Source organism: Lynx rufus, unplaced genomic scaffold (assembly GCF_022079265.1).
Source record: "Lynx rufus isolate CCGP_SWC_20201006 ecotype Redwood Valley unplaced genomic scaffold, mLynRuf1.p SCAF_9, whole genome shotgun sequence".
Lineage (NCBI taxonomy): Eukaryota > Metazoa > Chordata > Mammalia > Carnivora > Felidae > Lynx > Lynx rufus.
This window is the reverse complement of record NW_025814897.1, coordinates 23,494,668-23,508,796: the sequence shown is the minus strand read 5'-3', so window position 1 is coordinate 23,508,796 and position 14,129 is coordinate 23,494,668. Positions and strand designations below refer to the sequence as shown.

The following is a 14,129-nucleotide window of genomic DNA, read 5'->3' as shown; positions in this document are numbered from 1 at the left end:
AGCCCCTGCGAACTGGGGCTGGTGAGATCCGGGTGTGATGGTTACTGTAACAACTAAAGGGGATACATGCTCAGTACTTGCTAAGTCATCACCAAGCACAGCTCCTGTTCATATTTTTTACCTCCTCAGCCCTCATTTCCTCGTCCGGAAAACAGGGATCAAAATAGTAGCTACCTCATAGTTTGTTACTAAGATGAAAATAGTAAAGAGCTAGCATTTGAAAATCTTACAGCAACGCCTGGCATATTGCATGCACTGTGGGTGTGTTTGTGTAATAAAACATGAACTGGGGCGCCTGGGTGGCTCAGTGGGTTAAGCGTCCAACTCTTGATTTTGGCTCGCGTCATGATCTCACTGTTCGTGGGTTTGAGCCCCGCATCAGGCTCTGTGCCGACTGCATGAAGCCTGCTTGGGATTCTGTCTCCTTCTCTCTGCCCCTCCCCCACTCGCTCTCTATCTCTCAAAATAAATAAACACTAAAAAAAAAAAAAAAAATAGGGGCACCTGGGTGGCTCAATTGGTTGGGCATCCAACTTTGGCTCAGGCGATCTCACGGTCTATGAGTTCGAGCCCCGCGTCGGGCTCTGTGTTGACAGCTCAGAGCCCGGAGCCTGCTTCAGATTCTGTGTCTCCCTCTCTCTCTGCCCCTCCCCTGCTCATGCTCTGTCTCTCTCTGTCGCAAAAATAAATAAAAACATTTTTTAAAAATTTTAAAGAAAATCAAAATAAATAAAATGAATACATGAACTGACCTGCTGAGATGGCTCAGTGCCTTCTTGCTCTGAGGTGTCTAGGGGAGAGCTGGGGGTCACCCTGGCGATGTTCCCCCAGGTGACAGTGAGGCCAGAATTGGGTGTGCCATCGCAAAGAGAGGGACAAAGAGGGTGAGTCGAGGTGACTTCCAGCTCCTGCCAGCACACTCTGGACCACACTATACCACCACGTGTCCTGTGGAATTTGGCCGTAGGCCCGAATTAAACAGTAATATTTTTCCCAGGTTCTCGGGTTTTTAAGCAAACCACACCACTCCCCCCCGACCTTGCCTTCTTGAGGCACCTCCCAAGGATGCTCGCAGCTGGAAGGCTCTCTCCTCCTCTGCCCTGTTGTGGCGCAAGCATGTGGCGGTAGGTAGGAGCCAAATGGAAAGTGGCAGAGATCGTCCCAAGCACGGCGGGCACGGCCTCTTTGGGGGCTGGGGGAGGCCGCCTCACAGTGTGAATGTGTGTTAAGGATGGATGAGCAGGGAGGCTGAGCCGAGAGCCAGCTGCTGAGAGCAGGGAATTAAGCAGGGAGCAGACAGGAAGTGCCGCTGGGCTGCAGGCAGGAAGTCAGATGCTGGCGAGGGAGAGAGAGCTGCTTATCCCCTGGGCCAACTGCTCTGCTTAACTTGAGGAGAAGCCGTCCAGGCCCTGCTCCCTGCACTAACTGACCCCTGTGCTTGTCTCCTTCCCAGGCCAAGTATACTCCTTCAGCCAGCAGCCCCAGGACCAGGCCGTGGTGTCGGGCCAGCCAGTGACACTGCTGTGCGCCATCCCCGAGTATGATGGCTTCGTTCTGTGGATCAAAGACGGCTTGGCTCTGGGTGTGGGCAGGGACCTCTCAAGTGAGTACCCCCAAGAGCGCCCTGGGAAGGCCTGGAACCCCTTCTCGCATGACCCACCCACCCCCCTGGGGAGAACCCCATCTTCGTTGGTACTTGGAGATCAAATCTCCAGCTCTCGTGGAATATCCCCTGGGCAGAGGGATCTTCTTGCCAGATTAGGCAAGCCCTGGGCCCGGGATCCATGGGACTTCAAGGGCCCTCTGACTCCTGGTAAGGAATTACAAGTAAACCCTCAGTTCTGGTGGTCGGTCCTGAACCTAATAGACTTTTGCTCCGGAGGGTCTATTCTAAAGTCAGACACGACTCCTGTAAAGTCACATTTCCAAAGGTAAAGTGTCCCCGTATCTGGGTCCAAAATGTATTCCCCACTTACATCACAGCCTGGCTTTTCCTAGCTCCCATCGATCAGAGGGAGCCAAATAAACTGAAAACTCACAACCAAACTGCTTGGTTTTAGGGGTTAGCATGTGATGGGAAGAAAAGAAAAGGAGCATTTAAAGTACAAACCCTGTTGAGCCCCCTGCCCAGGCTGGTGTCGAGCAGAGATGTCCTAGTAGGCTCCTGTGGCTGGCATCTGACCTCCCTGCTCAATGCCACAGGCCCTGTCATCTGTTAACGATTGTGGATGTCAGTCCTTAAGCTCATACAGATGTCTTTGCGGTCCATCCTCTCTCCCTGGGGAGAAAAAAGAATATAGCATCATCCTCCTGGTCACTCAGCCCCCAGCAATTATCATTCTCCCCTGGGGAAAGTAAACATGGGACTGCTGGGCTTAGCATAACCTATAAAATTCAGAACAAGAGATCTGGGCGTCCCTGCCATTGGGGAACCGCTGAGGGTGGAGGTGTAGAAAAACATACGTATTCGACTGAGAAGTAGCTTTGCTTCTCTCGTGGCGTACAGCTGCAGGAAAGTAAAAATCGAAGTGCACTCGGGAGCATGATGGTTGGGAAATTAATATTTTAAAATGTGAGTTATGTCTTGCCAAAAATGTATATTGAAACGTTATAGCCGTGGTCAATAGCATCGCTGGGTTGGAGTGCTGCAGCCCAGCTGAGCATGGGTAAAATACACAATAATATCTCCAAAATATACTGTGCTGCCGTAAAATTTAAGCATTATGGGAACCAGTCAATTTCAGGGGTTCTGAACTTCCTTACCCTAGAGAAATCTGGGGGAATGATATCACCTTCCCAAACTAGAACCACTTATGCTTCACGTGGCTCTGAACTTGGTCCAGCATCTTTGCTAGTTAAGGAGGTACTCTGGGTTCCTAGTCAGTGGTTTGCAGCCTTCGGTCAAGGACTGGGGTCTTTTGGCCAAGAGGTGGCCAAGAGGAAGCCCCAGGTCACCACAGATGTTCATCACCTCATGGAAAATTGACCTTCTGGAATCCATTCCGTGAACGACTTTTGGGATCAGGATTGCGTCAATGGGGTTTTAAGGAACTGGGGTCGACTTCCTCTCTGATTTGACTCCATTGATACAAATAAGGCTGTCCCTGTCCTTGCAGAGCCAATAAATTCAAATTCCTGGGAAAGTAGTTTCTGTGTTTGATCACCTGTCCCCCGAAAAAGCATCACGACAATAATGACAGAGACTCACATGCTCAATAAATACCGTTTGCTTCCCAGACAAGAAAGTGAGACTAACAGATCAAAATTCAATCCAGCAAGGATTCGCAGAGCACTTAATACTGCACAGCTTTTCCTGTGGGGAAACTGAGGCCCACAGTGGCAAGACTAACCAGCCGCAGGTCTGTCCTCTTCTGTTTTGACTATGTGGCCTGGCTCCATCCACCAGCATTCACACCCTAACTGAAGCTCTGTCTTTCTGGTCACAGAGGCTGGAAAAAACATTCAAAGGAAATGATTTATAAATATATGCCCTCATATTGATAGAACATTCTTCATCAAAGAAGCTCAAATAATTCTCAGACATTATGTCACAAATCTACAGTGATCTACAGGGAGAAAAAGCAGGATTTCTCCCCTTTATTTGACAGGTAAACAAAGTCACAAGTCTAGAAAGAAACTGATTCAAACATATACCGAACCTCAATGTGTGGGATCCTGGCTCCTAACCCCCCAAAACCCTAACACCCTGTCTGTTCTCACTTTTAAAGATGGGGACCTTTCTGGTTACCCTGTCTCACTGTCTTTTTCCTTTAAACCAGCATCTATGGGGACACCTAGGTGGCTGAGTCGGTTGAGCATCTGACTCTTGATTTCGACTCGGGTCATGATCCCAGGGTCATCCCACGCTCGGTGCGGAGTCTGCTTGAGAGTCTCTCTCTCTCTGTCTCCCTCTGCCCCTCTCCCCCACTCATGCTCTCTCTCTCTAAAAAAGTTTTTTTAATAAATAAATAAACAAACCAGCATTAATAGACTTACTGTGTGCCACACACTTAACATGGATTATCCCAGTTAATCTTCACCATGAGATAGTGGTGACGAAGCACAAAGAAGTTAAAGTAACTTACCCAAGACAACAGAGCTAGGAAGTAACAGAGTTGGCATTTGAGCCCAGGCACTTTGACTGGAGAACCCAGATTCCCCAACATCTTGCTTCCCATGAGGGCAGCAAGAGAGAGTAATGATACTGTGGAAGGAGCTAGAACTTGCTCAGAATCTATGCTTCTGGGCCTGTGTTTTCCAAAGATGCTGCCAGTCCTTGCGAGAGCGTCTCAGCTCGTTGCCTAATTAGGCAAATACAAACAAACCCATCACTGATGTTTTCAGCAGCTCGTGAGAGCGAAATCCTGCTGCTGATAGCCTGCAAGACAACAAAAACACAAGCTCCAGCCAAGATGCCTGCAGGAGACCAGGGACTAATCAAGGACAGCGGGATCCAGAGGCTGGGCCGGAAGGGTTGGGGGCGGTGAGCCAGCTACATTGAGGGCAGCAGCAGGGAGAGGGCTGGACTGGAACCCATTCCCAGCCCCTCCTCCTGGCCCTGGGGAGAGCCAGCTTAACTTACCTGGGCTTCTTCCCAAAGCCCAGCAGAGGGCAGGAAGGGCGGGCAGGAGGGGAGGTGATGCTCTTGGGGGTAGAGCTGATTGCCCTGTGAGCATCTCTGGCCAGGCCAGAACAGCTGTGCGGGGCGGGCCGTTTGGTTGCACGATGGGGACGATGGAGCCATGAAGACATGAGATGAAGGGCTCAGCCACACAGGAAGCCCCCAGAATACTTACTGGGAAAGATCACCACTCTCTCCCTGCCGAGGAATGAGTGCCTGTGACCCCTGTACAGCTCACCTTTGGGGAGCCCTGCCCTGTCTCTGCAAGCCCCTTAGCTTATGATGGGAGGGGTTAGAGCTCCAATATTCCATCTAGAATAGAAATCTCCTCTGCAGTGCTCCTGACAGGTGACCACCAGCCTCTGCTTGGATACAGCCACTGATGGGGACCTCACTACCACCTGTGGCAGCCCAGATCCTTGTGGGACATTTCAAATTGTATTAAGAATATTCCAAAGTATTTCCCCATGTGGTGCTAATGCAATCCCTGGGAGCTACTTGAACACATCTAATCCACACTTAGAGACTGAAATACTGGAGAGCTGTTGCATAGCCCAGTCTCTCTGTTTCTGTCTCTCTCTCTCTCTGTCTCTCTCTCTCTCTCTCAACTTGCTTAAGCCCTCATCTTCTCTTTAAAAGGCCAGATATGGCGAACCCCCTCCTCCTATGGCACATTTCTGAGAATTCACACTGTTCTGGTGAAGGTCTTTCAGAAAGAGGAGTGGTTTGGGCTGCTGAAGGGTGGGTGGAAGGAAGAGAGCAGGAGGAAGTATCTGTAAGAGGCTGGCGGGGGGAAGGCAGAGCTCAGGTATGGGGACGATGGAAAAGAGACCCTTCTGGGAGAGACTACGGAGGTCTAGGGCGCAAGGCCTGGGCCAGACGACCTGCCAGCCACGACTTGTGTAGGCATTTGCATTCACCCTACACAGCAGCAGGAAAGCTGATTAATGTTCTCATTCTCAAATTTTTATTTATCCATTGTGCATCGCCAGTAGTGTAGGGGACCCCAAATTCCTAAGTGTCCTGAGTACCTCGTAAGTGCTTAATCAGGTCCTGGGGTCTGGGGTAGGTAGGAGGAGTGACCAGAAAAGTACCCTTTATGGTTCAAAAGGGCCCGAGGATCCCAGGCATTGGTAGGATGCGCTGGGATTTCTACTTGCTGTCCATCCTGAACAAAACTTTCCCCCTAAATTCATTCTTGATTCTGTTCCAGAGATTTCTGGTTTCTTCTCTCTCTCATTCTTACTCTGTCTGCTCTCTGTGGCTCTCAGCCTGGGTCTCTCTGTCTCTCTGTGTGTCTCCTTATCAAAATGCATGTCTGCTTGGTAAACCACAGGGCTGAGCACACCACTTTGCAGGGTATTGTCCCCGCTGTGTCTGCCCACACTTGGTATTTCCATCTCTGCTCTCTCCTTCCTCTCTGATAATAGTTCCTCCAACATTCCTGAACCTACACACACACACACACACACACACACACACACACACTGTCCAAAAGCCAGGGAAAGCTCTCGTTTTTTCTCCTTACACCAAGACCGGCCCCTCCTCAGATGTCCCACCCCCTCCCCTATTTGTCCTGAATGCCTCCTCCACCCCGGCCCTGCCCCCCTTGACCTGCCTGCTGTCTCCACAGGTTACCCACAGTACCTGGTGGTAGGGAACCACCTGTCAGGGGAACATCACCTGAAGATCCTGAGGGCGGAGCTGCAAGATGATGCCGTGTACGAGTGCCAGGCCATCCAGGCCGCCATACGGTCTCGCCCCGCACGCCTCACCGTCCTGGGTAAGAACCGTTGACACTCGGGGGCAAAGATGCTACGGGAAGCACACGGGCTCAGCTCCAGAAGGGCATCCCCACGGGACAAGCCCCAAGGCGTTATCCCACGCGGCTCCGTCCACTGCCGCCCCATGGTGGCAGTAACCCCCCTTCTCCCCCAAGAAAGGGAAAGGGAAAGTTCCTGCTCTGGAAATCAGGCCAACGCTAACTGACCTGTGACCCTGTCCGACCCCAGTGTGTTTGACTCCAGCTGAAGGGGCTCCTGAATGCTTATTTGTTCAATCAGGAAGTGCATTCTGCATGCACGATGGGTGTCAGACCCTGTGCTAGGCAATGGAGATACAGAGAAGACCTACCACACAGCCTCCACATCCTCGAGCCTGAGTCCCGTTCTTTCTGGGTTGACTTCCCAGTAGGTGCTAACGAAGCGTGATTTCAGCATCGCCTCCGCCTCTCCTGTTCCTTCCCCACCCTTCACTGCTCCCTGCGAACCCCAGCTCCTTTCCTAAATCATCCCTGGGAGAATTCATTTCAGGCCCTTATCCCACATCAGACCTCCGCTCCTTGGTCTTTCTCCATCTTGGTTTCCCAGGATCCCAGTACCCCCTGGGACTGGGCACTGCCTGAGAGGTCCCCACTCCTTCACTCAGGCAGACCTGCCTGAACACAAGTGAGCGAGCTCACCTGCCTCTTAAACTGCCTCATTCCGATTTCAAGTGCAGCCCCCGTCAGCTCCCTCCTCCGGCCAGATGTTACTGAGGACCAAGGCCCCTGGGAACCGAGCCGTGCACATAAGGCATAATAGCAAACATATGCATACGTTTTACAGCACCTCTCAAGGCACTTCCCCTTATGTTATCACCTCAGCTGTTCTGCGCAAGGCTATGGCACAGGGATTGTTGCCCCAGATGAGAAATTGAGGCTCAGAGAAGCCAAGGGCCCCGCCCGGGGTCTCCCAGCTAGGGCTCCCACACCACCGCACTGCCTCCTCGGTGAGTCTCCTCCAGGCCAGGTGTGGGACAGGGCACACGCAGCGAAACAGGGGAGCCTGGGCTCCACCCTGCCCGCCTCTTAGCTGCTGCTGTCGAGGTTTGACAACAGGGTCGGCAGCTGGGGTTCTGCCTCCTCACCTGATAGATAAGGCGCATGGCTGCTCAGGGATGAAATATTTAACAGCGTGTCAGGTTATCTTCAGATCTACACGACAGCACACAGGGCAGATTATCCCAAGCACGGCAACAAGTCCCGGAGGACCACTTACTGGGCTTGGCTTCTTGAGACAGGAGGCAGAGCTCAGAGCCAACCTCAGAAACCTCCCTCCACCTCCGAGTCTCTTCTTGGCCTGGGATGAAGGAAAGAAAACATACACCAGGTCTGGCAAGGTAAATAAGCTGGGATAGCTTGGTCCCGAATGGGGTCCTGAATGGGTCCAGAAAAGTAACCGGGCATTGTAAAGGAGAGGCAGACATCTTCTTCATTCCCGAGATGGGGCTAAAAACAGAACGGGTCTACAGTTTGGTGTGGAGGCTGAGGGAGGAGAGCAGGGGGATTTAGCGCCTAAGTGATTTTCTGGTTTTTTTGGGTACTGAACAATGCCGGAACAGATTTGTTAGCGCAGTTATAGGATCATCCTCTCCAAGGGTTACTCAGCTCCCCATCCTTAGAAGGATCCGCCTTTTGCTGCCTTGTACCCCTTCTAGAAGGTACCAAAGGATGCTAAATCGAGAAGATTCTAAGCACTGCCCACCGCTGACTTCACATGTATTCAGGACCTACACTAAATAGAGACGGACCTCGTCCTCAAGTTCTTGTCCTGGCCTCAGAGCTTTGCCCACTCACACTCTACCATTCACAGCCTCCCTCCTCTCTGCTATCTCGAGTCCAAATTATTCCCTGTGTTTTACAGATGAGGAAATTGAGACTCAGAGAGCAAAGCCACTCACGGCTTCATTACCACCCAAAATAGACTCCAGATTTTCCAACTCCAAACCAGTGCTGTCTGCGTGCCCAAGTGCCAACAGAATTTCCTTTGTCTGGTTGCTTAAGAGCCGGGCTCCTGAGAGCGGGGCCTTGGAATCTGATCTGGACATCAGTTTTGTCTTAGGTCACTCCTAAAAGGCACTCATTCCCCCATCTCGCTCTGGTTGGCAGTGCCTTCTGGGCACAGAGCTGGCTTGTGCAGGGGAAAATGTTTACAAGTCTGGAAGGCAGTGGAAGAGGAAGAAGGAGGAGTTTCCAGGTGACCCCAGACGATGAGCCTGGTGGATTCTGGAGAGTCGGAAAGGGACCTTTCCTTCAGACTCTACTGACACCACTCCTAACAAACTAACCTGAGGCAAGAAAGAGCTGCCCCAGGCTCCGCCTCCAGCCCTTCCTGACCACCCTGGGTCCCCACCCCTGAGCTGGTCCTTCAGGTCCGCACCCCTAAACCGGCTCTGTAGGTCCCTACCCCTCTAATGGCCCAGCAGGTCTGTGCCTGAGGCACCCAGCCTGGCTGAGTTTCTTTTTTTTTTTTTTTAATTTTTTTTTTTAAACGTTTATTTGTTTTTGAGACAGAGAGAGACAGAGCATGAACGGGGGAGGGTCAGAGAGAGAGGGAGACACAGAATCTGGGACAGGCTCCAGGCTCTGAGCTGTCAGCACAGGGGCCCGACGCGGGGCTCGAACTCACGGACTGCGAGATCATGACCTGAGCCGAAGTCGGCCGCTTAACTGACTGAGCCACCCAGGCGCCCCCTGGCTGAGTTTCTCTATAATATACAGCCCCACCTGCTGCCCTGAAGAGAAGCCCTTCTTGCAGAAGCTGACCCAGCCTTCTGGAAGGGGAGCTCTGGTCTGCTCCCAGTGGTGAATAGACAGAGCAGCTACAGCGGGAAGGGGTGTTTTCTACCCTGGCCAGCCAGCTTCCCAACCAAGACCCCATCTGCTTTGCTGTGACATCTCAGCCCGGGAAAATGTCCCAGCCAGTTCCCCGGCGGGGGGCTGCCTTCCCTGTGTTCCAGGAATGAGAGAGCTTCCTAATTTAGTCTGTATTTGCCTGAGATAGATTTTTAATTAAATAAAGTAAGAGCCTGATTAGAACCTGCGGAAGATGTGAGAACAGAATCAGATGGTATTCCAGCAAAATTGCAAAGCAAACACTTTGGCTGGAACAGAGGGAGACCCCTGGGGGTCTTCCATCAAAGCACCAAGTGAGGAGGGCAAATACCAGAGATTATATAGCCAACAGATGTGCATTGTTAAAATATGCATCTGCCGGCAGCCTGCTTGGAGAAGCCAGAGGGCCAGCTCACAGAGCCTGCTCCAGGGAGGGTGTGGGGACCCAGCCCCGGCAGCCAAGCCTAGAGTCACAGACACATTAATTAGCCTTGTGTTTCCAGCTCTCAGATGCAATCAGGCAAGGAGCAACTTCGAGCTGAGCGTTTGCTACCCTGGGAGGCAGAGGGAGGGAGCTAGGGGACCAGGAGGGGAGGAGAGGGAAGGGGCAGAGCTTGTGAGGCTGAACAAGGCAAAGACTCCGGGGCAGGTTGAGGTTAATGGCCAGGCTGCACTCCCTCTGTGGCACAGAGGACCATGCCTTGACTCTGGAGACAGGCATCTTTCCATACGCAGAACATCTCAAGACTCACGGTATCACAGAGCAGCGGACTTGGAGACAGCAATCGTGGTCTTGCCACTAAGCAGGTGTGTGATCTTGCCCTGTTGCCCAGCCTCTCTGGGTCTCAGTTTCCTCATCTGTAACATGAAAGTGGTGATAAATAAGACAGCCTCTAAGAACCGTCCAGCCCCCAGGGTGCCTGGGGGGCTCAGTCAGCTGAGCGTCCGACCTCGGCTCAGATCACGATCTTGTGGTTCGTGAGTTCAAGCCCCACGTCAGGCTCGCTGCCATCAGCGCTGAGCCCGCTTTGGATCCTCTGTCCTCCTTTCTCTGCCCCTGCCCCCGCCCCACTTGCACTCTTTCTCTCTCTCTCAAAAAAATAAGCATTAAAAATAATAATAATAAAAAAATAAAGAAGTGTCCAGCTCCCAAAAAGCCTACAATAAGGAGTCAACCTTGCTGCACCAACTAGTTTAGGAAAATGGTCCGTCCCCACCGCTGCAACCACAATTCAGGTGATGAGTGCAACACCGTGGACAGCATCCCACTTTGAGTCGGGAGAGGGGACCTCTCAAAGTCCTGCCCAGCCCTGGGGTTCTGGACTTGACTGCACACCTTAACCCCACAGTCCTCCCTCTGTAGCCAGCTTCCCGCATACCCAGCCATGTCTACAGGGACCCCACTTAGGTGGACATCACAGGACCCCCCCCTTGCACATGTGCAAAGCTGCGGTGTAGGAGGAAGAGCCATGGGCCGGAAGCAGAATTCCTGCACGCGGCTCACCGTGTGTGTGACCTTGGTGAGGCCCTCAGCGCTCCCACTGGGCCTCTGGTTCAACTCTCTATGACCAGCTCTGAGTATAGGGTAGGCCTCAATAATACCGGGCGGTTTTTAAAATAAATGAATGAGCGAGTGCGGGAATGAATGCGGTTTCTCATTCTTATCTGTAAAATGAGGATAAGAAAAACACCAATCTCCCAGAATCGTTGTGAGCACCAGACTAACACATACACCCCAACGCTAAAGTGCCATGTGCTTGGAAGTTACGTGCACGTGCACGCAAGTATGTGTACATGCGGGCTGCTCCTGCAGGAGCCCCCCGGTTCACAAATATCTAAACTGTTCCATGGCCAGAGCTGTAAGGATGACCCTACATTTGGTCTTTCTAACTGCCTGAAAATTTGAGAAGCGAGGACCCAGGGCAGGGAGGAAATGGAAGCCAAGGTTTTGATCAACGAGTATTTACTGAGCAGCTATTATGTGCCAAGAATTAATCTAGACACGAAAGATTCATCGGTCAATAAAAAAAAAGGCCAGCCTTGCCCTGGTGGAGCTTGTGTTCTAGCAGAGAGAGACAGAGTCAATAAACAACAAACACAGTAATTACGTAGGTATGTAGGATGTCAGATGGTAACGAATGCTTCGAAACAGAGAAACAGCAGGGTGAAGGGGACTGGAAATAGGAGGGGGAGGATGGTGGATGGCAGGTTAATTATTAAAAAGGGTGTTTTCCTAGTCTTCCTCCCCATTTCCCTCATCTTCCTGGCCCGTTCTAATATTAACTCTGCTGTCTCGTGGCTCCCATTAGAAACAAAGCTTTCTAAATCAACATGAATTATTTAATGATGGAGACTAAGTCAATCCAAATAAAGAGGGCGTCTTTAAAACGATGTCAAGCTCCAGACACTGACGGGGCAAACAGAGAAGGCCCAAATGGGTCCCTGAGTTTGCAGAACCGCGAACTCTCCTACACCTCTCCACCAGGGGAGCTGCAGGGCAGAGGTCTCCTAAATCTTGGGTATTGGCAGCACAACCCCCCCCCAATTCCCAATCCCCTAATCTCCTGGGTGGGTGGGTCCAGAGAAAGACTGTGAATAACTCAGGTCATACAAGGGAAGGCAGAGCTGAAACACAGCCCGAGAGCACCGGCTTCTCAAACTGTTCTTCCAAAACCATGGCAAGAAACCCGGCCACAGTCACCCTGTCAGTAGGGGACAGTCTGTCCCCTACAGCCCTTCTTTAGGAGGTAAGAAAGCACCTCCACAGAACAAAGCCCAAGCCCCTGCATGACGCATGGCGGGGGGGGGGGCGCCTCTGAGGCCTGCCCTCTGCTTTCCCCTAGCCCCTGCTCCAGCACCTCCTTTGTGCCAGGGACAGCTGCCAGTTTGCAGCTCCCTCCACTGCCCACACTTCTGTGCCTTCCCTCCTGTGTGCTTCCACCTGGACTGTCCTTCCCACCTTTCTTCCCTTGGCCAACTCTTGCTCCCCAGTCAGGATTCATCCTAGACATCACCTCCTCCAGGAAGCCTTCCCTGAACCCCCAGGGCCTGGCTGTCCCACTCGGTGCTCTCTTAGCCTTCCGACCACACCTCAGTCACAACACTCGACACATTATATTGAAAGTAACTATTTCCATGTCTGCCTCCCCCTGTTTCCATGTCTGGGTCTCTCGGCACCCTGCATCTATCCCGCCTAGTAGAGCCTGCAGGCTTGTCCTATGCAGGTGCTCAGCAACGGCCATCACATAACTGTAGCAACGGGGTTTGGGCTAAGCTAGAGGGAGTTTGCGCTGAACCTCATCCTGGAGAACAGTACCTGGCAGATACTAAGTCCTACACACAAGTAACACTTGCGTCCTGTCTTGCCGCGCTGTGTTATGCTGTGTTAGGGGGCAACACGGCTTCGCGGTAAGAGCCCCGACTCTGAACGCCAGATTGCCTACACTGGAAACCTAGCTCTGTCACTTTACCAGTGCTGCGACCTTGGACGAATCACCTAACCGCTCTGTGCCTCAGTTACCTCGTGTGCAAAATAGACGAATAATCACATACAATCATATTGAAGAAGGAATAATGCCTTCTTACGGTTATACAGAAGATTCGATGGGATAATTTCTCAAAACCGTGCCTGGGAAGCAGCAGAAAGGCATATAAGTCCTGGCTTTTTTATCGTACCTGTTGTGGCTGTTATTACTATTATTCTTGCAATGCTGAGCAACACCAGCAAGCGACCCTTGCTTCCTGGGGGACCAGGCTCTGTGTCCTAGAGAAGCTTTGCCATCCAGCGCGCAAGGCAGCAAGACGCGATTCCTGCAGGCCCCGCCCGGCTCGCATGCCTGGGAAGACAAGCAGAATTGATTTCCTTATCTCCTTATTAAGCGTGTTTTGCCTGGGCCCCGGCCTGGTCTTAGGTGCCGTATCTCATTTGTGCTGCGTGCCTGCTTCCTGCCACATTCATTACCCTGCAATCACCCCCCAAATGGGGGCAGCAAACAAGCCAGGGATGGGAGAGAGGAGCAAAGAAAGCATCCTTATCTCCTGAAGTTCCAGACGGGAGCTGGTGTCGGAGCTATTAATGCACCTCACCCCCACCCCTCCAGCGCACCACCCCAGCCACCAGCTCCTTCCCACTCTCTTCCTGCTCCTCCGCCCTTCTGGGGGGCCCAGGCCACCCCCAGCATTTCCCTGGGCCAGAAGCAGATTCCCCTCCACACTGCCCGCCCCTCTTGGCCCTCCTGATTTAACTCCGCGCTAACCTGCATAGGCAGGTCACAAGGTGAGTGAGGTCCCTGAGTTACCTCAAACTGACTAAGAGTCTCTGTCTCCTACATTATCTTATCAGCTCCTTGAGGGTAGAGAGCCCTATACCCCCCTGAGTAACTGCCCGTAACAGTTGTTGGTGGCAAGTGGAGGCTGGGGGCGCAGTGATGGAGGGCCTCTCTGGAGATCCCTGTAGCCACCAGGCCAGGGTGCATTGACTTCAGAGCGGGGTCACTCTGGGCCCTCCTTCCTGCTGCTCCTCCCCCTCCCCAGCAGTCTCCCTGGTTCTCTAATCTGCCATGGAAGGAATGGAGCCCCTGCCTGCCTCCCACGTCCCTGCTCTTCATTTCAACCCCAGTGTCAGAACGGCCAGCAAGCTCCAGAGGGCTTGGGGGGCCCATCAGGGATGGAGGCAAACTCAGGGCTTTCCCTCTCGGCCCGCATGTAGCAGGCAGATGGCAAAGCAGGAAGTGAAGAGACCAGATGCAAGGGACGCCCTGCCTTACCTACCCAGACTCAGCCAGTGAGAAGAGAGCTAACCCACCTTGTGAAGCGGCCCAACACCGCCTCGGGCTGGAGGCGGCATCCCAAATG

The 14,129-nt window shown here is 52.4% G+C and overlaps 1 protein-coding gene across 1 annotated transcript in view; it reads left to right on the top strand.

The window, feature by feature from the left end:
- The window catches only part of KIRREL3 (kirre like nephrin family adhesion molecule 3), a 143,402-nt gene that overhangs the window by 47,143 nt on the left and 82,130 nt on the right, over positions 1-14,129 (top strand). The window contains exons 4-5 of the mRNA XM_047071955.1: positions 1,454-1,603; positions 6,255-6,404. Coding sequence (XP_046927911.1) covers positions 1,454-1,603; positions 6,255-6,404 — 300 coding nt within the window. The remainder of the gene's footprint in view (positions 1-1,453; positions 1,604-6,254; positions 6,405-14,129) is intronic.